We start from the raw sequence: 25973 nt of genomic DNA on the forward strand, positions 1-25973 counted from the left end.
CCACAGGAAGCCCTTCACTGAACAGAGACAATGTGGATGCAGAGAAATGTATTCACAACAAGTTAGAGTCCATGGAAGCTGGTATCCAACTGCATCCAGGTTGAAACAGAGAACAAATCGAGATGACTTTAGCTATTCAGGGATGGAAATCCAGGAGGATGGTGATGATAAGGGTATAAATAGGGCATAATAAAATCATTTCTGGTTTAAGTTGGCCAAAGAGGCAAGAGATAAGCCAGAAAGAGAAATGAAGATTCAAGACCATTGACTCAAGGAGATTCAGAGAAATGGACAGGCCCTGGGAAACTTATCTGTTTAAACTGCTATACTCGATATGGTTTAAAATGACACCAACACAGCATTTGCCTTGAGAAGGTAAAATTAATTTCTTTAAAAATGCAAATATCCCTGAAAGTTATGGAGAAGCTCCCTAGCCAATGAAGCATACCTTGGCATTAATTAATTTAGATTGCTTTCTACCCTAATGAATACATGAGAACTTCAGATCACAGACCAGAGTAGGGCAGCTGGTCTGGGTAGGTACCATGGTGGGACTCTGGGTCTACTATGGGATAAGGATAAGCATGGAGGAAAAAGAGAGGGAAAATGTTAATCCCCTGTGGAAGACATTACTATGTGGATATTTCTAGTTTAAGAAGTGCCTGGAGGGACGAATAAAGTCACTGGGTAGCTGGTTGGCAAAAAGTGCTAGTTAGAGCTAAAAAAGCACCAAAGACATTTTGCTCACTGTAAAGTATTTTTAGGGGCTTCTGCCCAGTTCCAGAGATCAGATGAGAGGCAGATCATCCCATTAGAAATGAACTCCATTCTCAACCAGCTTCTCATTATGCCTGAAAGAATCTAGAGAGTTGAGTAATATGGATCTTGGGGTGTGTGTGCATAATTCAAGTCTGAGACAGATGCAATCCCCATGGGCCAGGTAAAGAGGGCAAAAAAGGTGATATCTTTTACCTTCTAAATTCTACAGGTTAGGGGCCCAAATCTACAGCAGGAGTTCTCTTTCTCTTCCACCTTCTGAGTAACAGGGACCCATGAACAGTTCTCTGGATTGAGCAAAGGATTACTTTTTGTATGGTCACCACAGTTCAGTATATTCTGAGGATGCAAGAACAAGAAAGATGTACCAATAATACAGAGTATGAATTAAGAATACAGATGCCTGGGTGTAGAGCAAATGCTTAACTTACTAAACATAATTGCTCCTTAACTCTGAGTAAGTATCCAAACAACTTTGACTTAATTAGATATTAGTATATAAAAACTTATGTTCATGAGCTCAAAAGGATTGTCTTGGTCTTCTTAAAAATGAAGTAACGCAACAAACTTCCAGTACACAGCACCCAGACAAAGACCAAATCTGTCAACTCAGGACTCAGCGCCTCTCCAGTAACGTCACGTTCTTCAGCATTTGTGATGATGTTCCTTATTTTCCATTATTACTTTTAAAACAAATTGTGACATGGCCTGGGAAAGGCAGCCTTGATTGTGTCAACTCCTTCCTCTGTAGAATGAGATCAATGATAATTAACATCCTGCTTGCCTAATAAGGTTTGTAAGGATCAAATTCTGTAAAAATGTCATTGACAGACGAATGGATAAAGAAGATGTGGCACATATATACAATGGAATATTACTCAGCCATAAAAAGGAACAAAGTTGGGTCACTTGTAGAGATGTGGATGGACCTAGAGACTGTCATACAGAGTGAAGTAAGTCAGAAAGAGAAAAACAAATATCATATATTAATGCATATATGTGGAATCTAGAAAAATGGTGCAGATGAACTGGTTTGCAAGGCAGAAATAGAGAAACAGATGTAGAGAACAACGTATGTACACCAAGTGGGGGAAGCGGGTGGTGGGTGGTGGTGATGGTGGGATGAATTGGGAGATTGGGATTGACAATATATATACTAATATGTATAAAATCGATAACTAATAAGAACCTGCTATATAAAAAAATAAAATTCAAAAAAAAATTCTGTAAAAATGTTTTGTGAACCAAATGTCAGTTACAGCCGAGCTCCTAGAGAGGCTGTATCCTTCTCTTGCAGACAGGAAGGCCCAATAAGAGAACAGGCATTTACTGTAGTTCTTCTATATACCATGGTGGTCATATCCCATTTTATATATGAGGCACATGGAGATTAAGTAACTTACCTAACATAAACTACCGACTAAGTGGTAGGGATAGGATTTGAACACTGGTTGGCAGCTCAAAAACCCAGATATTCCTGGCACTAGCTTCACACCTACTTTATTACTTAGGTCTAAAAAGGAAAAACGAATGCAGCATTTCTTTTCTACATAATCATGAAGGTTCTCATCACCACCTTCATCCTCAAGCTCTTAGTCATTCCAAGGTATTGTTTAAAATGTGTTAAACCTTCCCAAAGGGCTAAAGCTGGCAGGATGAAATACTCAGTATTGCACTGTGGGATGAAGCCCAAGAAATAAAATAAAGGCAGAGACAGTCAGTTGTAATAAAAGTAAAATATTAAACCCTCAACTGCCCTGCCTGCCAAAGACTGCATCCCTCAAGCACACAAAAGCCTCAATGACTGGTGATTGTGATGTACTGACCCAGAAAGAGCTTGGATTTTTTTTCAGCCTTACCTGACATCACTAATAGGATGCAAATTTTGCCCATCCTGGGTTAGAACCACCCCTGTCTAGCCATAGGGGCCACACTGCTCATTTTTTCTGTGTGTGGTGGAGACACCAGGCAGGATAAAAAAAAAATGGACATGAACAAAGACGTCCGAGAGACCTGGCTATGAATTCCAACCTCATCACTCACCACCTGGTCACCCTCGGCCGGTCCTTAACTCACTCATTGCTAACACTTCTTCATATTGGTGCACTTACCTCTGGAGTGAGTGAGATGGCACACGTGAGCTGATCAGCACAGGTCTGGGAACATAGTAGGCACTCCAGAGGGAGCAGTTTCTCTGATGAGCCTCATGGACTGGCTCATGTCCACTAGGAAGTGCTTGACTTTTTTTCTTGTTAAACAGATACTCTCTGGTAGACTAAAGATGATTACAAATTTCTACTACTCTTGCCTTTGAGAGGTGGAGTCCAATCCCTCTCCCCTTGGGTCAGGGTTGGTCTTAGTGACTTCTTCCGCCAATACAATGTGGCTGAAGTATTGTTCTGGGATTTCCAAGCCTAATTCTTAAGAAGCCTTGTAGGTTTTGCCCAGGCCTCAAAGCCGTGAGGTGCCATGTATAAAGTATGACCACCCTGAGGCCACTATTGCTGTGAGGAAGCCCCACTTTGTCCTGTGAAAAGGCCTGAGGGAAAAAAGCCCCAGCTCTTGGAGTTATTCCAGCCCAGATCCCAGCCACTGTGGAGCAGAGAGTCTGCCAACCCCGATCAAACTGCAGATACATGAGCAAAATAAATGATTGTTGTTGTTTTAAGCTACAAAGTTTTGGGGTGATTTGTTATGCAACAAAAGATAACCAGAACACTCTGTCCCCCCTCCAAATTAAAATCAGTTTGCTGAGTCACATAAAGTAACATAATAAGTTTATGTTGACTCTATAGTTCTCAAGTCAGTTTTAGACACTGAAAAACCATTTTGTTTGTGGACAATGTTAATCCAGGCATAAGTGAACAATTGGCTGACCAATGACATATATGATATTGTTTGTGTATGTATGCCAGAGTTTAAGTTATCTAGGACTTTACTAAATATCTAACTCATCTCATGAAAAAAAATGCTATAAATAACAGCCTGTCATCTCAGATGAACTTATGAAAACCACTCTCTGAAGTCAGACTAATTGATCTATTGCCCAAGTGCTTCACCCTTTCAGCTGTGTACAAAGCTGGGCTCCAGCCCACAATCAGCTACCTAGTAATCAGTGTGGTTTATTGAAGGCCACTACCTACCTCCTAATTTGGGTTGCTTGCGTTTCTAGGCAAGCTTGCAAACAATGAAAAGTGTTAAGACAAGGTTAGTTTCTGCAGCTATCCAGATAGTGTTTGAGGAAAATCTCTTCAGCTTTCCAATATGTTGGACCTGGGAGGATGGGCACTTGTTATAGAATAACACTGGACTCTAAACCACAGAATACTTCTCTGATGCCTTTCAGATAATATATGACCTTATAACATGCACACTCTGGGGCATACAATCAGCACAGGTGAATTCAACAAACATCCTGCTGCCTTCTAAATCTACTATGCTCTTTTTCGTTTCTTGTTTCTTTTGCCTGTAAAACCTGCCTTGCCTTCTTGAGGGTGTATCTGTGTGAGTGAGTGAGTGTGTGTGTGTGTGTGTGTGTGTGTGTGTGTGTGTGTGTGTAAAATCCTATTTATCCTTCAAATGTTCCCTATCCCATCAAGGCAGAATTAATCATTTCTTGATGACACTGCTTCTTCAATCCGTAAAGCCTTTTCTCTAACAAGCAAGCTTATCATTAAAAAACAAAAAAAAAAGGTAACAAACCCTACAGAATACATGGAGAAAGCATATGCGAGAGTCCCTACAACTCTTGGCGATGTTCCATCAGGCTGAAATCAGGCTGACGTGATCTGTGTTTCAGGGATTAGAATTCAATAGCAAAAATGAGTCAATTAAAACACCCAAACAGAATGCTGTCTGTAGATAAAGTGCTTTGCACTGGGGGCACAACATAACAAGAATTGCTAAATTCTAAGGGCTGACTGGTGATTTGCATCTCAATCTATTTTCATGTTATTTCCTTGGCAAAAGTTAACAAGGAGCCACTCAGCCTAGGAAAGATAGGTCCTCTACCTCAGCAAGAATTAGACAAGCATGGTGAATTTCAAGTTTTCCCAACTCAATGCCTTTGGTTTGACCCGGAGTGAGCAACGTCTGTTGTCCCAAATGTGTCAATCTGAACATCAAACCCACCAACTGGTACTGGATTTTACATTCATTCAGTGACAATCCAATCCCAAAGACTACACACTCCCTATATGGCAACTGGCACTTCGTGGCACAATACGCAAAACACAACAACCTGCAGAGAAAATCAGGATCGAACACTTCATTCTACCACCGAACCTAAACAAACCACATTTTCACCACTCATTATCTAAGAACACGCAAAACTATGCAAAACATTCCAAGTCAAAGGCTGTACAGTCACTGAATGGTAATAGGTTATATGTGACTAAATCCCACAGCCTACCATTCCCTCTTCATGAGGAGCCCAGAGGGGATCATACTGGAACCCCCTTCATTCTGCCACAAAACCAAGAGTAATAACGTTGTTGACACTCATTTTCAAATTGACTGTGCTTAACATGCCAATTTAGAATTATCATAACGAAGTCTACAGTAATTATGTACAGTAACTGAAGCCCAAGGCAATAGAATGACTTAATGCTTGATATTTCAAGTACCTAGATGAAGCAGAGGGAAAATGTATTGTCCTTCACTGACCAAACCCTGGTCTTCCTCCAGAAGGTGTGTAAGTTTCTGGCACTGGGCAAACAATAACATTGATCTATTCTAGGAAAGAAGAAATGTGACATCAACTTACTTAACAGTTGGCAATAGAGGGCCTGTAAACTTCTCTTCATGGTATCATCTGGTCCTGCTTGTCCTCCAGTTTATTCATGATTCTGTCTAGGAAATTGGGAGAAGAAAATTGTTACATCTGGGAAACAGAATTCAAGTCAAGAATCAGAAAGAACTCCACTCAATATGATCCTGGTTGTAAAGCCCAAAATACCTGATTTGAAGAGAAAAATTCTTGGAGTGAATATACCATAGTACAGTCTATGTTATAAAACTACCAATTAATCAATTAGATTCTGAAACTACATACGCCACTCATATGGGCAACTAGAGGGTGAGAATCTGGCTTTGGAACTTTTGAGGACTTCCAATTCTTCTCCCCTGCATCTCTAGTCTTGAAACAGGAGAAACAAGAAACTTCTAATCTCAGTTCTGTTATTGTGCTCATCAAACAAAACACCCCAAAAGCATCACCAATTTGAAACTGTATTGTATTTAATAACTTTTCTATTATTTTCTGATTATAAAAGATACCTCCAGTGAAGAACATCTAAACAAAATATAGATAAGGGTGTACAAGAAACTACAAACTACCTATCTCTGCAGCCTTTCATGTGTATAATTCTACTGGTCTGCTTTGCTTTATGTATTATACATTCTAATTTTTCTCCCTAGCAGTGGTGACATCTTCCTGTGCTGTTACTGTACTTTACTACTTCTTTTCTTTTCTTTTCTTTTCTTTTTTTTGGCCATGCCGCTCGGCTTGCGGGATCTTAGTTCCCTGAACCCAGGCCCTCAGCAGTGAAAGAGCAGAGTCCTAAGCATAAGACCACCAGGGAATTCCCACCTTACAACTTTATTTTAAATGGTACACAGTATTTTTTCAAGATAAAGTCCTAGAAATGGAATCACAAGGACACAATCTAAGGCTTCTGAAATATATTGCCAAATTGCCCTTCAACAATATCATATTATGAAAATCTCCATTAGACTGCAACCTACCCAATGATGGAAATTTGTATTTTCTTTCCATCTTTGTCAAGAAAATAAGCACATATTCCATCTCATTACTTTAATTTGCATTTTATAGGTTTATTAGTCATTTGTCTTTTTAAAGTTTTAAATTCACATTTGACAAAGAGTATTTCGTCACACTCCTGAACCTTCTCCTAGGCCTATCTGTGAACTTCCTTGTAAAACCTGGTGAAAGCAGCTCTTTTGCCCCTTTCCTGTTCACCCACTTCTGTTCCCGTTTTAACCTTAAAAGAACCTAATTACAGGAATGAGATCATTAGGCAATTTAACCTAACTCCTGACTTACGCTCTCCTGAATGCATACCATGTCTTGTTTAACCTGCTGATTCTTCTCCTAGACAAAAAGAAGAGTGAAGAATGAAGTAGTTATAGAATGACTAGCTCTCTACCCTCAACAGCCCCCTAAGGAAGAGTGCAGGCAGATCATGTAGGCAAGATAACATCTGAAGAGAGAGTCAGCCAGTCTGCACTCAGTGGGGAATGATACAGAACCCAACCTCCTGTCTCAATGATTCACTGAGAGTCTTCCCCCCATTTTTCCCTTTAGAAACTGTCATGGCTGAGCAGAATCTTTGGAGTTGGCCTCTGGACACGAGTCTGCCTTCTCCTCAGATTGCCAGCTTTTCTGCTTAAAGCACCTTTTCTTTGTGCTGACACTTGCCTCTCGAATTATTGGCTCTTGAGTGGTGAGCAGCCAAACCTGAGTTCCGTAACACTAGTTTTAGCAAGAACCCTGCTAAATCAGTTTAACCAGCACCCCCAAACCCTCAATATATAATCACCCTCAATATCTGGTAAGATTTACTCTACCACCCCCAGGTGATGATAGCCTGGCCTGCTTTCAACAACAACCCTGTTGGGCCAGTACAGCCAAGCCCCTGACCCCTGATGCTTCCTGTTAGTAGTTTTCCATCCACTGACCCCACACTGCTCCTTGGCTATGAATTCCCACTTGCCCATGCTTTGTTCAGAGTGGAGCCCAATCTCTCCCCCCACAGTAAAATCCCACTGCAGTGGTCCCTGCACCCATCCAGATGGTCCTGAATAAAGAATGCCTTGCCACCTTTAACAAGTGTCACTGAATATTTTTTAAAGACATTCTTTAATCATTCTCTATTGGCATGCTGGGTTTTTTTTCTTATGATACCCCAAGTGGAACTGATTTATCTTTAAATTTTTTCTGAGATATAATTAATGTATCATAAAATTCAGCCTTTAAGTATACAATTCAGTGGTTATTAGCACATTCAAAAGTTGTGCGACCGTCACCAGTACCTAATTCCAGAACATTTCATCACTCTAAAAAGAAATTCCCATTTGTTAGCAGTTATTTCTCATTGTCCCCTCTCCCCAGTCCCTGGCAACCACTAATCTACTATGGGTTCACCTATTCTGTACATTCCACATAGATAGAATCATATAATATACGGCCTTTTGTGCCTGCCTCTTTCACTTAGCATAGTGTTTTTAAGGTTCATTCATGGTGTAAAGCATGCTGTTTTTTTTCTTATTTATTTATTGTAAGAACTATACACACACACAAACACACACATTATCATGGTTAGAAAGGCCTTCTTTACTTAATTCAGGATTACATAAATAGTTGCCTGTATTTTCTTCTGGTATTTTTTATTTCATTTAGGTCCGTTTCTGGACTTTGTGTTATGTTTTACTTCTCTGTCTGCTCATTGTTTCATTAAACAATACGTGTTGTTTAAATTAAACTCTTGGTAGAATTAGTCCTCCATCATTACTCTTCTTTTTAAGATTTACCTTGTTCTTTGAGCTTGTTTTTCCCCCCAAATTAACTTTAAGATAATTTTTTTTTTGCAGTATGCGGGCCTCTCACTGTTGTGGCCTCTCCCGTTGCGGAGCACAGGCTCCGGACGCGCAGGCTCAGCGGCCATGGCTCACAGGCCTAGCCACTCCGCGGCATGTGGAATCTTCCCAGACCGGGGCACGAACCCGTGGTCCCCTGCATTGGCAGGCAGACTCTCAACCACTGCGCCACCAGGGAAGCCCAACTTTAAGATAATTTTATTAAACTTCAGAAAAAATATCATTGGGATTATAGTTGGAATTATCTTCTACTTGCTTCATTAATTTGGGAGAGACCTGATCTCTTCAAAATCCAAGTGTGGTGAGGAAAAAAATAATCTTTAAATATGGTTGCTCTGGAGATCAGAAGAATTCCTTTTGGAGGAAGAGAAGTGCTCTTGTTTTGGGGGATGGGGTAGGGAGTTGGGGAACCATAGCTCAATGACTTCTTTGGTTAGGCAAATTAAAGCTCCCCTCCTCCAAACCCCAATGTGAACTAGCAGAGTAGGAAGGAGAAAAAGAGAGAGTTAAATTTCTCTCCATTATAATACAAGAGGAGGTTTGAGTTCCAAAAGGCTAGGAAAGAGGGATTAAGTAGTCTAGAAATCTGAGAGGCTGAGGAGATGATACACAAGAGATCCTGAGAGACTGAAGAGGCAGTTCCAAAAGACAGCAGCAGGTGGGACCCAAGAATAAACTGAGAAATTCTCCGCAAACTTTAATAAGCATAATATTTAATTTTTCATTGCTTCTTGCTTCATGCTGTTTGTCGTCAGACACCACATCTGCCCTCCTTCTCTGCCCCACAACACTTATCCACCACTAAGACCCTCCAGAACCTCAGAAGTCTTGCACAAAACAGCCTTGTATTAATGGTGCTCAGCTGGGCAATGAAAGAGACTATGTTCTAAGACAAGGGTGACTGGAAACGGAGGTAGGAGCCAAAGGGGCCATAAGCCACGGTTGGTGGGCATCTACGGAGTGCTCAGGACCCAGTAAGCATGCAAAAAATGTGCCGTGAATAAACAAACGGATGAATGAATAAATGAATAATCAAGTAATAGGAGAGCAGAGAAATAGTTGTAGTTGATATTGATCCAGGGGGACATAAGTCCCTCAATCATCTCTGGAAATGTTTAGAGATTTTCAAGAAACTGTTAAACTTGCAATAATAGATGGAATAGAGCTATGTCATTCGCTTATCAAAGAAACACCTGAGCACATAAATCTGGGACAATTGAGATCATCTGGGTTACACAGGGCTATTCTAACTACAAGCACCATATGGTCTAGTATTTATTCAAAATTAATCTTTATTTAGGTAGTTCTGTGGAGTTCTGCAATGTTTTTCCTGCAAGTTCTATAGTCTTGTCAAGTTAATCCCTAGGCATCTTATACATATATATATTTTTTGCTACAGTGATGGTATTTCTATTTCCATTATATTTTTTACTTGCCTCTACATGGAAATGACTGAGTTTTCTATATTCATTCTGTGACCTAACTGAACTCAGAGTTCTAATAATGGTTTCTCAGCTGAGTCTCATGGGTCAATTGCACTCCTTTGGCTAGATGGAGAGGTGCAGTGAGATTCTACCAAAAGCCTCTTTTTTCAACCATATAAGAGGAAACATTAATTGTATCTAGTCCCTCAGGGAAAAATTTAGGAGCTCCAAGGAAGACAACTAATTTCTGGGATGAAATCCTAAGAAAGTACAGAGTTTTATAGCCAAAGAGATGAAGAAAAGAAAAATGAGAGAGGAGGAGGATGAAAACACTTGGCCAAACATGCAGAGACAGCAGCACAGGTGGGGACCTTGCTGATTGTTAGCTCAGGGGAAATGAGAAGGTGCAAGTAACCTGAACCACTCCTTTTTTTTCCTTTAACATCTTTATTGGAATATAATTACTTTACAATGATGGGTTAGTTTCTGCTGTATAACAAAGTGAGTCAGCTATACAAATACATATACCCCCATATCCCCTCCCTCTTGTGAATCCCTCCCACCCTCCCTATCCCATTCCTCTAGGTGGTCACAAAGCACCAAGCTGATCTCCCTGTGCCATGCGGCTGCTTCCCAGTAGCTATTTTATGTTTGGTAGTGTATATATGTCTGTGCCACTCTCTCACGTCGTCCCAGCTTAACCTTCCCTATCCTGGTATCCTCACGTCCATTCTCTACTTCTACATGTTTATTCCTGTCCTGCCCCTAGGTTCTTCAGAACCACTTTTTTCTTTTTTTTAGATTCCATATATATGTGTTAGCATATGGTATTTGTTTTTCTCTTTCTGACTTACTTCACTCTGTATGACAGACTTAGGTCCATCCACCTCACTACAAATAACTCAATTTCATTTCTTTTTATGGCTGAGTAATATTCCATTGTATATATGGGCCACATCTTTATCCATTCATCTGCTGATGGACACTTAGGTTGCTTCCATGTCCTGGCTATTGTAAATAGTGTTGCAATGAATATTGTAGTACACGACTCTTTTTGAATTATGATTTTCTCAGAGTATATGCCCAGTAGTGGGATTGCTGGGTTGCAAAGTAGTTGTATTTTTAGTTTTTTAAGGAACCTCCATACTGTTCTCTATAGTGGCTGTATCAGTTTACATTCCCACTAACAGTGCAAGAGGGCTCCCTTTTCTCCACACCCTCTCCAGCATTTATAGTTTGTAGATGTTTTGACGATGGCCATTCTGACTGGTGTGAGGTGATACCTCGTAGTTTTGATTTGCATTTCTCTAATGATTAGCAATGTTGAGCATCCTTTCAAGTGTTAGTTGGCAATCTGTTTAACTTCTTTGGAGAAATGTCTATTTAGGCCTTCTGCCCATTTTTGGATTGGGTTGTTTGATTTTTTGATATTGAGCTGCATGAGCTGCTTGTAAATTTTGGACATTAATCCTTTGTCAGTTGCTTCACTTGCAAATATTTTCTCCCATTCTGAGGGTTGTCTTTTTGTCTTGTTTATGGTTTCCTCTGCTGTGCAAAAGGTTTTAAGTTTCATTAGGTCCCATTTGTTTATTTTTGGTTTTATTCCCATTTCTCTAGGAGGTAGGTCAAAAAGGATCTTGCTGTGATTTATGTCATAGAGTGTTCTGCCTATGTTTTCCTCTAAGAGTTTGACAGTTTCTGCCTTACATTTAGGTCTTTAATCCATTTTGAGTTTATTTTGCATACACTGTTAGGGAGTTTTCTAATTTCATTCTTTTACATGTAGCTGTCCAGTTTGCCCAGCACCACTTATTGAAGAGGCTGTCTTTTCTCCATTGTATATTCTTGCCTCTTTTATCAAAGTTAAGGTGACCATATGTGCATGGGTTTATCTCTGGGCTTTATATCCTGTTCCACTGATCTATATTTCTGTTTTTGTGCCAGAACCATACTGTCTTGATTACTGTAGCTTTGTAGTATAGTCTGAAATCAGGAAGCCTGATTCTTCCAGCTCCGTTTTTCTTTCTCAAGATTGCTTTGGCTTTTTGGGGTCTTGTGCATTTCCATACAAATTGTGAAATTTTTTGTTCTACTTGTGTGAAAAATGCCATTGGTAGTTTGATAGTTATTGTACTGAATCTGTAGATTGCTTTGGGTAGCAGAGTCATTTTCACAATGTTGATTTTTCCAATCCAAGACCATGGTATATCTCTCCATCTGTTTGTATCATCTTTAATTTCTTTCATCAGTGTCTTATAGTTTTCTGCATACAGGTCTTTTGTATCTCTAGGTAAGTTTATTCTTAGGTACTTTATTCTTTTTGTTGCAATGGTACATGGGAGTGTTTCCTTAATTTCTCTTACAGATTTTTCATCATTAGTGTATAGGAATGCAAGAGATTTCTGTGCATTAATTTTATATCCTGCTACTTTACCAAATTCATTGATTAGCTCTAGTAGTTTTCTGGTAGCATCTTTAGGACTCTCTATGTATAGTATCATGTTATCTGCAAACAGTGACAGTTTTACTTCTTCTTTCCCGATTTGGATTCCTTTTATTTCTTCTTCTTCTCTGATTGCTGTGGCTAGAACTTCCAAAACTATGTTGGATAATAGTGATGAGAGTGGCAACCTTGTCTTGTTCCTGATCTTAGTGGAAATGGTTTCAGTTTTTCACCATTGAAGACAATGTTGGCGGTGGGTTTGTCATATATGGCTTTTTTTATATTGAGGTAAGTTCCTCTATGCCTACTTTCTGGAGGGTTTTTATCATAAATGGGTGTTGAATTTTGTCAAAAGCTTTTTCTGTATCTATTGAGATGAAAATATGGTTTTTATCCTTCAATTTATTAATATGGTTTAGCACATTGATTGATTTGCGTATACTGAAGAATCCTTGCATTCCTGGAATAAATCCCACTTGATATGGTGTATGATCCTCTTAATGTGCTGTTGGATTCTGTTTGCTAGTACTTTGTTGAGGATTTTTGCATGTATATTCATCAGTGATATTGGCCTGTATTTTTCTTTTTTTGTGACATCTTTGTCTGGTTTTGGTATCGGGGATGGTGGGCCTCGTAGAATGAGTTTGGGAGTGTTCCTCCTTCTGTTATATTTTGGAAGAGTTTGAGAAGTACAGGTGTTAGCTCTTCCCTAAATGTTTGATAGAATTCGCCTGTGAAGCCATCAGGTCCTGAGTTTTTGTTTGTTGGAAGATTTTAAATCACAGTTTCAATTTCAGTGCTTGTGACTGGTCTGTTCATATTTTCTATTTCTTCCTGATTCAGTGTTGGCAGGTTGTGCATTTCTAAGAATTTGTCCATTTCTTCCAGGTTTTCCATTATATTGGCATATAGTTGCTTGTAGTAATCTCTCCTTTGTATTTCTGCAGCATCAATTGTTACTTCTTTTTCTTTTCTAATTCTATTGATTTGAGTCTTTTCCCTTTTTTTCTTGATGATTCCTGCTAATGGTTTATCAATTTTGTTTATCTTCTCAAAGAACCAGCTTTTAGTTCTGTTGACCTTTGCTATTGTGTCCATTTCTTTATTTATTTCTGCGCTGATCTTTATGATTTCTTTCCTTCTGCTAACTTTGGGTTATAGTTTGTTGTTGTTCTTCTTTCTCTAATTGTGTTAGGTGGAAGTTTAGGTTGTTTATTTGAGATTTTTCTTGTTTGTTGAGGTAGGATCGTATTGCTATAAACTTCCCTCTTAGAACTGCTTTTGCTGCATCCTATAGGTTTTGGGTCATCATGTTTTCATTGTCATTTGTTTCTAAGTATTTTTTGATTTCCTGTTTGATTTCTTCAGTGATCTCTTGGTTATTTAGTAGTGTATTGTTTAGCCTCCATGTGTTTGTATTTTTTACAGTTTTTTTCCTGTAATTGATATCTAGTCTTATAGCGTTGTGGTCGGAAAAGATACTTGATATGATTTCCATTTTCTTAAATTTACCAAGGCTTGATTTGTGACCCAAGATATGATCTATCTTGGAGAATATTCCATAAGCACTTGAGAAGAAAGTGTATTCTGTTGTTTGTGCGTGGAATGACCTATCAATATCAATTAAGTCCATATTGTTTAACGTGTCATTTAAAGCTTGTGCTTCCTTATTTATTTTCATTTCAGATGTTCTGTCCATTGGTGAAAGTGGGGTATTAAAGTGCCCTATTATTATCGTGTTACTGTTGATTTTCCCTTTGATGACTGTTAGCATTTGCCTTATGTATTGAGGTGCTCCTGTGTTGGATGTTTAAATATTTACAAGTGTTATATCTTCTTCTTGGATTGATCCCTTGATCATTATATAGTGTCCTTCTTTGCCTCTTGTAATAGTCTTTAAAGTCTATTTTGTCTGATATGAGAATCGCTACTCCAGCTTTCCATTTGCATGGGATATCTTTCTCAATCCCCTCACCTTCAGTCTGTATGTGTCCATAGGTCTGTAGTAGATCTCTTGTAGATAGCATATATATGAGTCTTGTTTTTGTATCCATTCAGCCAGTCTATGTCTTTTGGTTGGAGCATTTAATCCATTTACATTTAAGGTCATTATCAATGTGTATGGTCCTATTACCATTTTCTTAATTGTTTTGGGTTTGTTATTGTGTGTGTTTTCCTTCTGTTATGTTTCCTGCCTAGAGAAGTTCTTTTAGCATTTGTTGTAAACCTGGTTTGGTGGTGCTGAATTCTCTTAAACTTTGCTTGTCTGTAAAGGTTTTAATTTCTCCGTCGAACCTGAATGAGATCCTTGCTGGGTAGAGTAATCTTGGTTGTAGGTTTTTCCATTCCATCACTTTAACTATGTCCTGCCACTCCCTTCTGGCTTGCAGAGTTTCTGCTGAAAGATCAGCTGTTAACCTTATGGGGATTCCCTTGTGTGTTATTTGTTGTTTTTCCCTTGCTGCCTTTAATACTTTTCTTTGTATTTAATTTTTGATAGTTTGACTAATATGTGTGTTGGCATGTTTCTCCTTGGATTTATCCTCTATGGGACTCTCTGTGCTTCCTGGACTTGACTGACTATTTCCTTTCACATATTAGGGAAGTTTACAACTATAATCTCTTCAAATATTTTCAGTCCCTGCCTTTTCCTCTTCTCCTTCTGGGACCCCTATAATTTGAATGTTGGTGCATTTAATGCCCCAGAGGTCTCTGAGCCTGTCCTCAGTTCTTTTCATTCTTTTTTCTTTATTCTGCTCTGCAGTAGTTATTTCCACTATTTTATTTTCCAGGTCACTTATCCGTTCCTCTTCCTCAGTTATTCTGCTATTGATTCCTTCTAGAGAATTTTTAACTTCATTTATTGTGTTGTTCAACATTTGTTTGCTCTTTAGTTCTTCTAGGTGCTTGTTAAATGTTTCTTGTATTTTCTCCATTCTATTTTCAAGATTTTGGATCATATTTACTATCATTATTCTGAATTCCTTTTCAGGTAGACTGCCTATTTCCTCTTCATTTGTTTGGTCTGGTGGGTTTTTATCTTGCTCCTTCATCTGCTGTGTATTTCTGTCTTCTTATTTTACTTAACTTACTGTGTTTGGGGTCTCCTTTTCACAGGCTACAGGTTCGTAGTTCCTGTTGTTTTTGGTGTCTGCCCCCACTGGGTAAGGTTGGTTTAGTGTGTTGTGTAGGCTTCCTGGTGGAGGGGACTGGTGCCTGTGTTCTGATGGAAGAGGCTGAATCTTGTATTTCTGGTGGGCAGGACCGCATCTGGTGGTGTGCTTTGCGGCATCTGTGAACATATTCTGATTTTAGGCAGCCTCTCTGCTAATGTGTGGTGTTGTGTTCCTCTCCTGCTAGATGTTTGGCATGGGGTTTCCAGCACTGGAGGTTGCTTGTCGTTGAATGGAGCTGGGTCTTAGCATTGAGATGGAGATCTCTGGGAGAGCTCTCACCAATTGATATAACGAGGGGCCAGGAAGTCTCTGGTGGACCAGTGTCCTGAACTCAGCTCTCTGACCTCGGAGGCTTAGGCCTGACAGCCGGCCAGAGCACCAAGGCCCTGTCAGCCACACAGCTAGAGAAACCGGCCGGAAGGAAGCTTCCAGGGCAAAGAGGCGAGTACTGGTCCTGAATCACTCCTTAACAAGAGCGAGCCTCATAGAACCCTGCGTCTCCCTTTGGCTTAAATGTAACAGTTCTATCAATTCTACTGACTCGGGAGGGAAATCTCTTTCTTTCATAGACTGCTTAAAATGTTCCCATTAGAAATGTCCATGTAGCAGGGAAGAAGTAATAAACAACCAAATGAAAAGCTCTGAATTTGATATGTAAATTGACTTGAAAAGACAAGTTCATAGAGAACAAATGAGGAAGAATAGCCAGAAAAATCCTGGAAAACAGAAACAAAAATCCCCAACAAGATGGGGTTAGGGAGAGAGGGACTTCCAGGCCCACCAGACATTAAAGCACCCTCAAAAGCCTTTGTAATTAAAACAATTTGAAATTGGCACATGAATACACCAAATTATACATATATGAATATTTAGGATATGATAAAGGCAGCATTATTAAATCAGTGGGCAAAAAGATGAGCTTTTAAGTACACATTTTGAGATAATGGCAGAGTAATATGGAAAAAGATAAAATTTTACTCATTCTAAATATCACACATGAGCATAAACTCTAAATGAGGCAGACATTTAAATGTAAGAAAGTAAAGTATACAAATAGTAGAAGGAAATATGAGTAATTCTTCGATTACTTGGGGGTAGAGAAAGAAGCTTTGCTAACTCTGAATCAAAGTTTGAAGCAATAAGGAAAAAGATAAACTTTATTACATAAAAAAATTACTCAGTAAAAACTACAATTAAGTAAAAATACAAATTAAAAACTATAAAAAAGTGTTCAACTTATGAGAAGCAAAGAGTTAACATCCTTAAACTTCCCCCGAAATCAATACTCATCGTGCTTTAGCCATCATTTGTATACACGTGCAGAATGGCAAAAATGTGAGTTGCCCAACACATGTGCTCCCAGCTGAGGTCAAGCAAGACAGTGCTCTGTCTCCTTGTTTCAGCTCTTGTACTGTGAACACTGTCCCTTCTACAGGCAACTTAGTGCCATGCTTTTTAGCATTTTTGTGCTTTTTATTGACATCTCTGTTTGAAATGGCCCCCAAGTACAGTGCTGAAGTGTTGTCTAGTGTTCCTAAGTGCAAGAATACTGTGAAGGGCCCTATAGAGAAAATATGTGTTGGCTGTGAGTTCAAAGTTAATGAATTAACAATGTATACTACATAAGTTGTCTTTAGACACAAACACATATAAACAAGACTATATATTGATCAGTTGACACAAATGTGACCAGAGCTCATAGGAACCTAACCCTATATTTCCATTAGGAGCACTGGTTTAGTCTTCATTCATTCAGAATTCATGGCAACCTTATAGAACATACTATTATGAGTAATGAAAATCAATGGTATTTAAGTTCAGCTTTAAAATATTTTGTGGAGCAAAGAATGAAGATGATTACAATCCAGGCCAATAGTAGAGCTTGAACAAAACAGAACAATTGCTTCTCTTTGGGACATCTCTTTGGGACAAAGGAAGATCTGAATAAGCTGATAGCCAACCCTCAGAGTACCCTCTGGGAAAGTGAGGGGGGCAAGAAATAGGAGAGTTGACATGTCAACTAACATCACAGGCCTGTGAAGAAGTTTGGAAAGGAGCATCTGCCTCCATTTTACAGGTAAGGACACAGACACCAAGAAGTCGTAGTCTTTTTTTTTGTTTTTTTTAAGTAGAAATAATGATTTTACTCTCCACATGATTTCTGATACCACAAAATTAGATATTTGAAGTTTAATTTGTATGATATCTGTGATTCATGCCCTTTCTAGACATTACGTTTCTTGTCATAAAAAAATTATAATAGAGTAATGATGAACAAGAAAGACTTTCCTTCTCTAAAAGGTCCTCATGGGGGACCTCCCTGGTGGTCCAGTGGTTAAGTCTTCATCTTCCATTGCAGGGGGTGCAGGTTCGATCCCTGGTCAGGGAGCTAAGATCCCACATGCCTCATGGCCAAAAAGCCAAAACATAAAAAACAGAAGCAACATTGTAACAAATTCAACAAAGATTTAAAAAATGGTCCACATCAAAAAAATCTTTAAAAAAAAGTCCTCATGTGATAATCATATCAATTCCGTTCACTTCTTGATTTAGTCATTTAACAATTTATTTCATGTCCTCCATGTACCTGGTAGTGTTTTATTTATTTTTAATTTTTTTGTCAAGAAGTTATAGTCTTTATTCAAGATCAAACCTACCAGCTCCAAGACCTTGAGCTAGTTTCTGGACTTCTCTGATCCTTGAATTCCTTGTAAGGGGTAAAAACGGTCCTTGATATGCTTGCTGCAAAGACTGAGACAATGCATGCAAAGAACTTTTCCCTGTGCTTGGCACGCAGTAAGTGCTCAGTGCTCATCAGCAACTATTACCCAACAGCAGAAGGCAAGATAACACATCAGGCCAGAGCTCACCAACTGTCTCTTAATTTTGCTTCCCCTAAGCTAGAAAAGAACCAAAGGCTTTTGGGCTACTCCCCAAATAGCCCTTTTTGTTAAATCCACTGTCTTACTTAAACTGAATTTAGAAATTACTTATAGGGGTATAAGTTGAACTTTAAGGTTCTTATTTATAATTTATATATTTGTCCTCCTTAAAAAGGATCTGAGGAAGCTTACTACCAGATGCAACTTGTACAATATAATTATTAACATATCAAAGCACATTAATGACATCAGAAAGAGAGATCCAGAATTACATGGAGAAAAGGGTGATTCACTTTACCATAAGATGCAATGGGGCCATACACTTCCCTTGGAGCTTCCTGAAAATAAAGGCAAAAAGGACAGCTGGCTCCATTTTTTTCCGTTGCATAAATTCTCTATTTTGTCCAGAAATACAAACCTTTTCTGCCATTAATTTCCAAGAAAAGATCATTAGACAAATCTTCTGATAAGCATATGAACAGAATATTCTTGCCATGGCTGCTCCTTATCAACCCTCAATAAAAGCTAATGTCTTTGTGTTAAGTAGTAATTCAGGGAAAGCATTTCGATGAGCAGCAGGAACACCATGCTTTGGGGTAAGAGTCAGGCAGGACTGCCCCTGAGTAGCTTTGCTATGTGACCTTGGGCAAGTTACTTAACTTCTCTAAGCCTCAGCTTTCTCATCTGTAAATGGGGCTGGCACCTAAATCAAAGGATTGCTGAGAGAATTAAATGAAGTAAAGCACTTACTATGTACCTGGTATATTGTATGTGTCTCTCCCTTTCTCCTAAACTAATAGTGTATAGTTTCTGTACACTATTCTGTTCATATGGGGATAGAGAGAACTAGGAAAACAAGGGGAACTGATGTTCAGCAAGTCAGTCCAGGGCCTGAGCTGCTGGATTACTTCAAGAAGGCAAGTATGATGGTTTCTCAGGCTCACTTACACCATAAGTCACAAATGAGTGCATGTGTCCACAGGGCTGGGTTTGGGTCACAATGGTGTTTTCAGTCAAATTCTTTTCATACAGACTCTTTGCATATTAAGCACAGCGGGACTTCCCTGGTGGCGCAGTGGTTGGGAGTCCACCTGCCGATGCAGGGGACACGGGTTTGTGGCCTGGTCCGGGAGGATCCCACATGCCGTGGAGCGGCTGGGCCTGCGAGTCCAGAGCCTGTGCTCCGCAGCAGGAGGGGCCAGAGCGGTGAGAGGCCCGCATACCGCAAAAAAAATAAATAAATAAAATAAAATAAAATAAACATAGGAATATCCTTCAGTTCCATAAAGAAATTTCTCTCTCATTTTTCTTGAAACTTGTAGCCCTCCTAGTCTTTCTTCCAAATTTTCTCACTTTTGTGCAAGAACTAGTTCATCCTCTTCTGAACCTATGATCAACAGTGTGAGCATGATTACAGTGACTGTCGCTTTCTGTCAGGTCTGAAAGTTTAGTTTATAGGAAGTCAAGGGGACTATAATGAACTTGAAAGCAGGAGAAAATAGTGTTTTTTTGTCTCCAGCCAATTGTCAGCAGGAAAACAGGTCTCTGTATCTTTTGTTTTTTTCTTAAAGAAACTGAAAATCCTCTCAAAATTTTTTCCCTAAATTATCAAGATAGGCTAGACATTTTAGATGAGTCACCCTATTTTAAAATACTAGCAATTAATTCATGTGGGCCAAAAGAAACAGGCTGTGTGATTTCTGACTTATTAAGGCTCTCCTGCTGCAGAACCTGCACAGTGTGTGTTGGGGGAGCGGGGAGGGCGGGGAGGAGGACGTACAGCTCTGCCTTCCACCCAAGCTCTATATTCCAGGAGGCCTGGGGTCCAGTGAACTTCAAAGGATTAAAAAACACCTTCAATAGAGCTCCTTTCCTCTCTTCCCCTTCCTATTTCCTTCTCTGAAAAGGAAAAGAAAATATTGGAGGTTGTAAGATCCACTGAGATGCTGAATTCCAAACAAAAGGGTAAAAATTATTCATCTCCTGCTAAGGAAAAGCCTACAAAAGGGGATCAATCGATGTGGATTCTGCTTGGAGGACTGAGAAGTAACTACCTGAATGTTCCTCAAGACCAGCTGGACTTTGAATTTGTTGGGGGAGGGTGTTCTGCTGTCCACAGCCACCGAAGTCAGCAGCAGGGTAAAAAACGGGACCAGAAGTTTGAGGCATATTAGAATGACAAAGACCTCCTCCTTCTAGCATTAAAGTGTATTAAGACCACTTATCTCATTTAAGGAGACAGAAAGGTGCTTGTGTGAGGTGAAGAATATGTTTCACACTTCCCTTTTTATAGTTTTGGTATTAAAGACTGAACACTGAGGTCAAGGAATTAAATGAGGAATTAAATGATATTAAATGAGGAATTAAATGAGGAATTAAATGATATTAAATGATATTGTACTAAAGGAGCATGTTCTATCATTTTGACTGCACTGCTTATGAAATAGATTATTTCTTGTCCACAGTTTCTTTGTCCACAAAGAAACTCACGCATCTTTCTTTTTTCTTTAGCAGCGCCTGAGAAACACCCTCGGAAATTGAATTTGGAGATCTAAAAAAAATCTTTATTTCCTTTGGGTAGCAGGCATTTGTTCTGAAAGATGTACCAAGTTTTTACAATGGAAAGAGAGGCAAGGCCTTTTGAAACAGGCAAAACTCTTACCAGAATGTTTACATGTGGAAAGAACATTTAAACCCATGATGCACGCTTTGAACAAGCAATACATTTCAGTATGTGAAATTATTCATAATATCATAGTAACTGCTAAATTTGAATTTTGACCTGTTGACTGAAAAATATGCACGACCTAACAGTTGAGAATTATGTTTTATTTGGCAGACTTTCTGAGGACTTCAAGCCCGGGAAGCAGCCTCTCAGGTAGCTCTGAGGGACTGCTCCGAAGAGGTAATGGAGGAGCCAGGATACACAGGGGTTTCTGCAACAAAGACTAGGTAGTTGGAACATCAAAAGATTACTGTTATTAAAGAAAACCAAATTCTCAAGTTAAGGAATTTAGCGCTTTTCTGAGTGGGAAGATGCAAGAGTCTGGGCTCACTGAAATCATTCCTCTGACATGCACCTTAGCGGTCTAGGGCCAGTATATTGTTCTTTCCTATCCTGAGCCCCCTCAGGGTGCCCCGCTGGGGTGGCTGCAGTGGTGAGGACTTGGCAGCTGTCAGCCCATGTGTCTCCAACCTGAGTTCCGTCAGGGCTCACCACTGGGGGCGCTGTAGCGGCTTGATGGCTGCAACATCCTCTGTTTACTAATATGGCAGGCAACATTTTTCACTGACAGACCTTTAACCTCAAACTCTTTTTCTTCCCCCATTCCCCTTCCTTCGCTCCTCCCATCCCACCTCAATCTACATAAAGCCTTCTTTAATTCTTGTGCTAGTATGAAGACAGTTTTAATTTGTGGTTTGGTTTAATCTTTGAAAATACATAATTTATGTCAAGCGATTCCAGAGGATACAGACTGTTGAATGTGCAGCTGGAATAAAAATTATGACATGAAAAATTATGTGGGCAAGAGTGGGATGGGCCAATATAAAACAGGGGAAGCCGTCACTTGAAGAGTATGGGTCAAGGTCACAGGTAAGACCTGTGCAGACAAGCTCATTCCACGGGGAAGCCGTGGTATTCTAAGAACTTCTGATGAACTTTACGCCTTGCTTCAGGAAGCATGCATTAAGTAATACATTCGACCTCACCTGTGAGGGCCTGAAGTATTGAACAGCTCATTTAACTGTGTTGATAATTCTTTCTTGCTTTGATGACTACAAGGGCTAGAAGAAATATCCAGAAGAACCAAGATTGGTGTTTCCCAAACCAGCTGATGGTCAGAATCTATTTTTAAAATAAATTCCTAGGTTTTTCCCTCAGGAATTCTAATTCCAGGTTCTTAGATGGGACAATTTTGAAAGGCTCTCAAGTTGGCTCTCATAAGCCAGGGCTAGAAACCAAGAACTGAATCTAGGACCTCTAACCCTGACTGCACATTAGAACCCTGGAGGAACATACTAGAGCAATCAAATCAGACGCCCCAGGGACAGAGGGAAGCCCCCAGGGATTCTAATTGTGCAGCTGGTGGAGAACCAGGGATCCTTGCCCCCGCCTAAGGGGGCACTGGAGCCACAGCGAGGCCAATCCCACTTCTTCTTACTCATGAAACTGGTAGTTTTCTGAGAGATGAAGAAGTGGAATGATGAATGACCACATCTGCAAGTTATATTCGAAACAGAAAATGAGTGAGTCAGTGTTTCTTAAATATTTTGATCCACAGCCTCTCATGCAATTCCAGTTGTAAGCAACATGAACTCTTTGTGACCTTTTACTCAATCTCTTTGATAAACCTCTCACATGTCCCTGCTACTTCCTTCATAGGGATGCCCAAGATTAAGAGATAAGGACAGAAAAGGAGAGACTGAGGCCCATGAAGAGGGTGTGGAAGCCGCATGAAGACTAAGAGCCTGGCACACAGCTGAAACTACCCTCAGCTCCAAATCACTTGTTCCCAAGGTGGAGTGACGTTCCTTTTCCTGAACGGTGCATTCATAGAGGGAACACAGTGAGGAGCTGAGGCTGAAAATTCTGAGTGGGAACACAGGGAGAGGCCACACTGAAGGTGCCCCCCTCCCTGCACAGAGAGAAGCAGGGCAGGAAGACACACTACAAGCAGCAATGAGCCTGGAGATCCATTCTTTGAAAAATAGAGTGCCACCATGTAACAAGTACTGTGTTAGTAGCAGGGGCTGGGGCCGCAAAGAAGAGCAAACGAGACACAACGCCTGCCTTCAGGAGCTTGCGGTTTAGCATGGGGAGAAATTGGCACATCAAAAATCACTCCACAGCCAGATTTGGCCCTACCAGCTGTATCAGACAAACTATTATATTATAGCAAATTGTAACAAACTAGAAAATGTGTTACCCTTCTTGTCTCAGCATCCCTATCTGTAAAACAGGTATCACACCTACACTGCAAGGTTGTCTTGAGAATAAAATAATATTCCTATCCTTTCAGAGGAAGGAAAAATGACATCTTCTGGAGGGTACCAGACAAGGTTTTTGAAGGAGATGGAATCTGCATTAACTTTCAAAGTTAAGAAGGGTTTTGACAGGTAAAGGTGGAAAAGTGCAAAGGTGCCGAGAGAGGATACTGAGGCAGGAGTTTGGATGAATACATTAAACAGCAGAAGCCCTACTACTGGCTGCTTTAAAATTCCTAAATAATGCAGTTTGGGATATAATGTAACTGGCTTGCCAGCTTCTCAAATAGGGTTGGGCCAAAGATTTCGCCTTCTAGGGCTGGGAAGGAAATATGGAGGATAAGACAGACTGACAGGGAAGCAGCAGGCAGTGGTTGGGAAGCAGAAATCCAGAAGCTGGGCCCCTAAGACCTAATCTTCCCAGATCTGAACAACAAAACAAATGCTTACTAACGATGAGATAACTGGAATGTCACTGTCCTGGAAGTCCCAGACAGCTATCGGACCCAGAAGCATCCCCATCAGTATTTACCCAGTACTAGATGACCACCAACAACAGCTGGTGCCAAACCCAAGTCTACAATTGGATAGAACTGGATCATGCAGCTGGATCCTCAGATCTCTAGGCTAGCTGTGTAGACACTCTCATCATTTTATTAACTCCACAATAATGTAACCACATGGTTTACAAAATGGGGTTCTCAAAATGTGGACCACCAGCAGCACCCAGGAAGTTGCTGGAAATGCAAATTATCAGGCTCTACCCTAGACCCACTGAATCAGAAACTCTGGGGACGAGGCTCAGCAATCAGTGCTTCAACAAGCCCTCCAGGACACACACGAAAGTTTGAGAAGCACTGCTTTGCATGGGTGAATTTCTGGACCCCTTTATTATGCTATGGAAGGGTTTTACTCTTCAACTATTGCCTTGGACAAATCATTTACATATTTGAAGAACCAATAATGGGGAAAGAGGGATTTGGATCAGAAAGACCCATTTCAACTGTAACAGTTCATCAGTTCACCAGTGGGGAAAACGTTTACAGTTCATTAGTTCAACCAGGTTGTTGGTGTTGGTGATCGTGGCTCTTGATGAGAGCATTAGCACAGTGTCTGAATTCTAATGGCTAATTTAGAAATACCACCCATTTCCATTATTCAGCTTTTTAGGCTGGTATTATTAATGTTCTACGAGTAACTCTTGTATGGAGGGGTGTATTAAAACATGGGCTTTGTGGTAGGAAAACCAATGAAATGATTGCAATGTATTGTCTCTGCTGTGGTTACATACCATCCGTAAGAACTAGACCTTTCACTGAATTAAAATTCTAAACACAGGGAGGCAGAATTGATTTAAATGATTATATCCTAGAACAACTACTTTCAAATAAAACTCTCATTTAGAATGTAAAAAACTTTACAATGACAGCTAATACTTAAAGGTAAATCAAATATGTAAGCGATTTGTGCCTTGCAAATCACCCCAAATCAGAAGTCTAAAATTCAGAGGTCTAATGCCCTGCATGGCATCCCTGTCCTCAGCCCCCAGCTATGAGTCCATCTGACTAATCAGCTGCTGTTGATCTCATCTATCCAGTGTTGGGTGTTTGGCCATCCCCAAGCCCCTAGGGCGGGATCCCTCCTTCAGCAGTGCAGAGAATAGGAAGCAATTAAAACAAGTTTTGTAAACTCTTCACACATAATTCATCAGTTGCTGCTGGGCCAGATATCATTCACTGATATTCAGGACAAACTCCACCCTTCTGAGCATTCCCTTGTACCTCAGGGGCATGAAGCCTGGAAACTACATTTCTCAGAGGCCCTTGCCATCAGGTTTCCCATTAGATTCCCACCAATAAGAGGCAATTGCAGGCTTCCCTGGTGGCACAGTGGTGAAGAATCCGCCTGCCAATGCAGGGGACACGGGTTCGAGCCCTGGTCCGGGAAGATCCCACATGCCACAGAGCAACTAAGCTCGTGCGCCACAACTACTGAGCCTGCGCTCTAAAGCCTGCGAGCCACAACTACTGAGCCTGCATGCCACAACTACTGAAGCCCGTGTGCCTAGAACCTGTGCTCCACAACAAGAGAAGCCACCGCAATGAGAAGCCCGTGCACCACAATGAAGAATAGCCTCCGCTCACTGCAACTAGAGAAAGCCCGTGTGCAGCAATGAAGACCCAACGCGGCCAAAAATAAATAAATAAAAATAAATAAATCTATTAAAAAAAAAAAAAGAGGCACTTGCATGACATTTGAAAGGTAACGAGAAGCTGTTACTCCCCAGCAGCAGCTGTGGGAGCCAGAGATGGAAGGCACTGCCAGAGGCTTCTGAGTGTCCACCAGAGAACCATCTATTTGGGTACTACAGGCAGTTAGGGCTTTTAGTGGTTACTCCCCTATGACTCTTTCATGTCCAGTTTCCTGATATTTGCTGTAGCAGATGCCTCTGCACCCGGGGTCATATCCTCTTGCCTTCACCTCTGATTTCAGCCATGGTTGCATAGTTCCACACAAGTTTCAACTCACTTCATGCTGGCAGCATCCCAACTCAAGTGCAGGATACACATCTCCAGGGTTCCTCCAACACTTCAGATGTCATGGGAGCTAGCTGGCTCACATACACATGGGCAGCTCATAAATACAGGAAGTTAATATCTCTGGGGGC

The 25973-nt window shown here is 40.3% G+C and overlaps 1 protein-coding gene across 1 annotated transcript in view; it reads right to left on the bottom strand.

Moving 5' to 3' along the window:
• The window catches only part of TMEM108 (transmembrane protein 108), a 372302-nt gene that overhangs the window by 148664 nt on the left and 197665 nt on the right, over positions 1-25973 (bottom strand). The window contains exon 3 of the mRNA XM_079921274.1: positions 5543-5628. Within this exon, the coding sequence (XP_079777400.1) occupies positions 5543-5582 (40 nt within the window). The 5' untranslated portion in view covers positions 5583-5628. The remainder of the gene's footprint in view (positions 1-5542; positions 5629-25973) is intronic.

This window comes from Stenella coeruleoalba (genome assembly GCF_951394435.1).
Source record: "Stenella coeruleoalba genome assembly, chromosome: 5".
Lineage (NCBI taxonomy): Eukaryota > Metazoa > Chordata > Mammalia > Artiodactyla > Delphinidae > Stenella > Stenella coeruleoalba.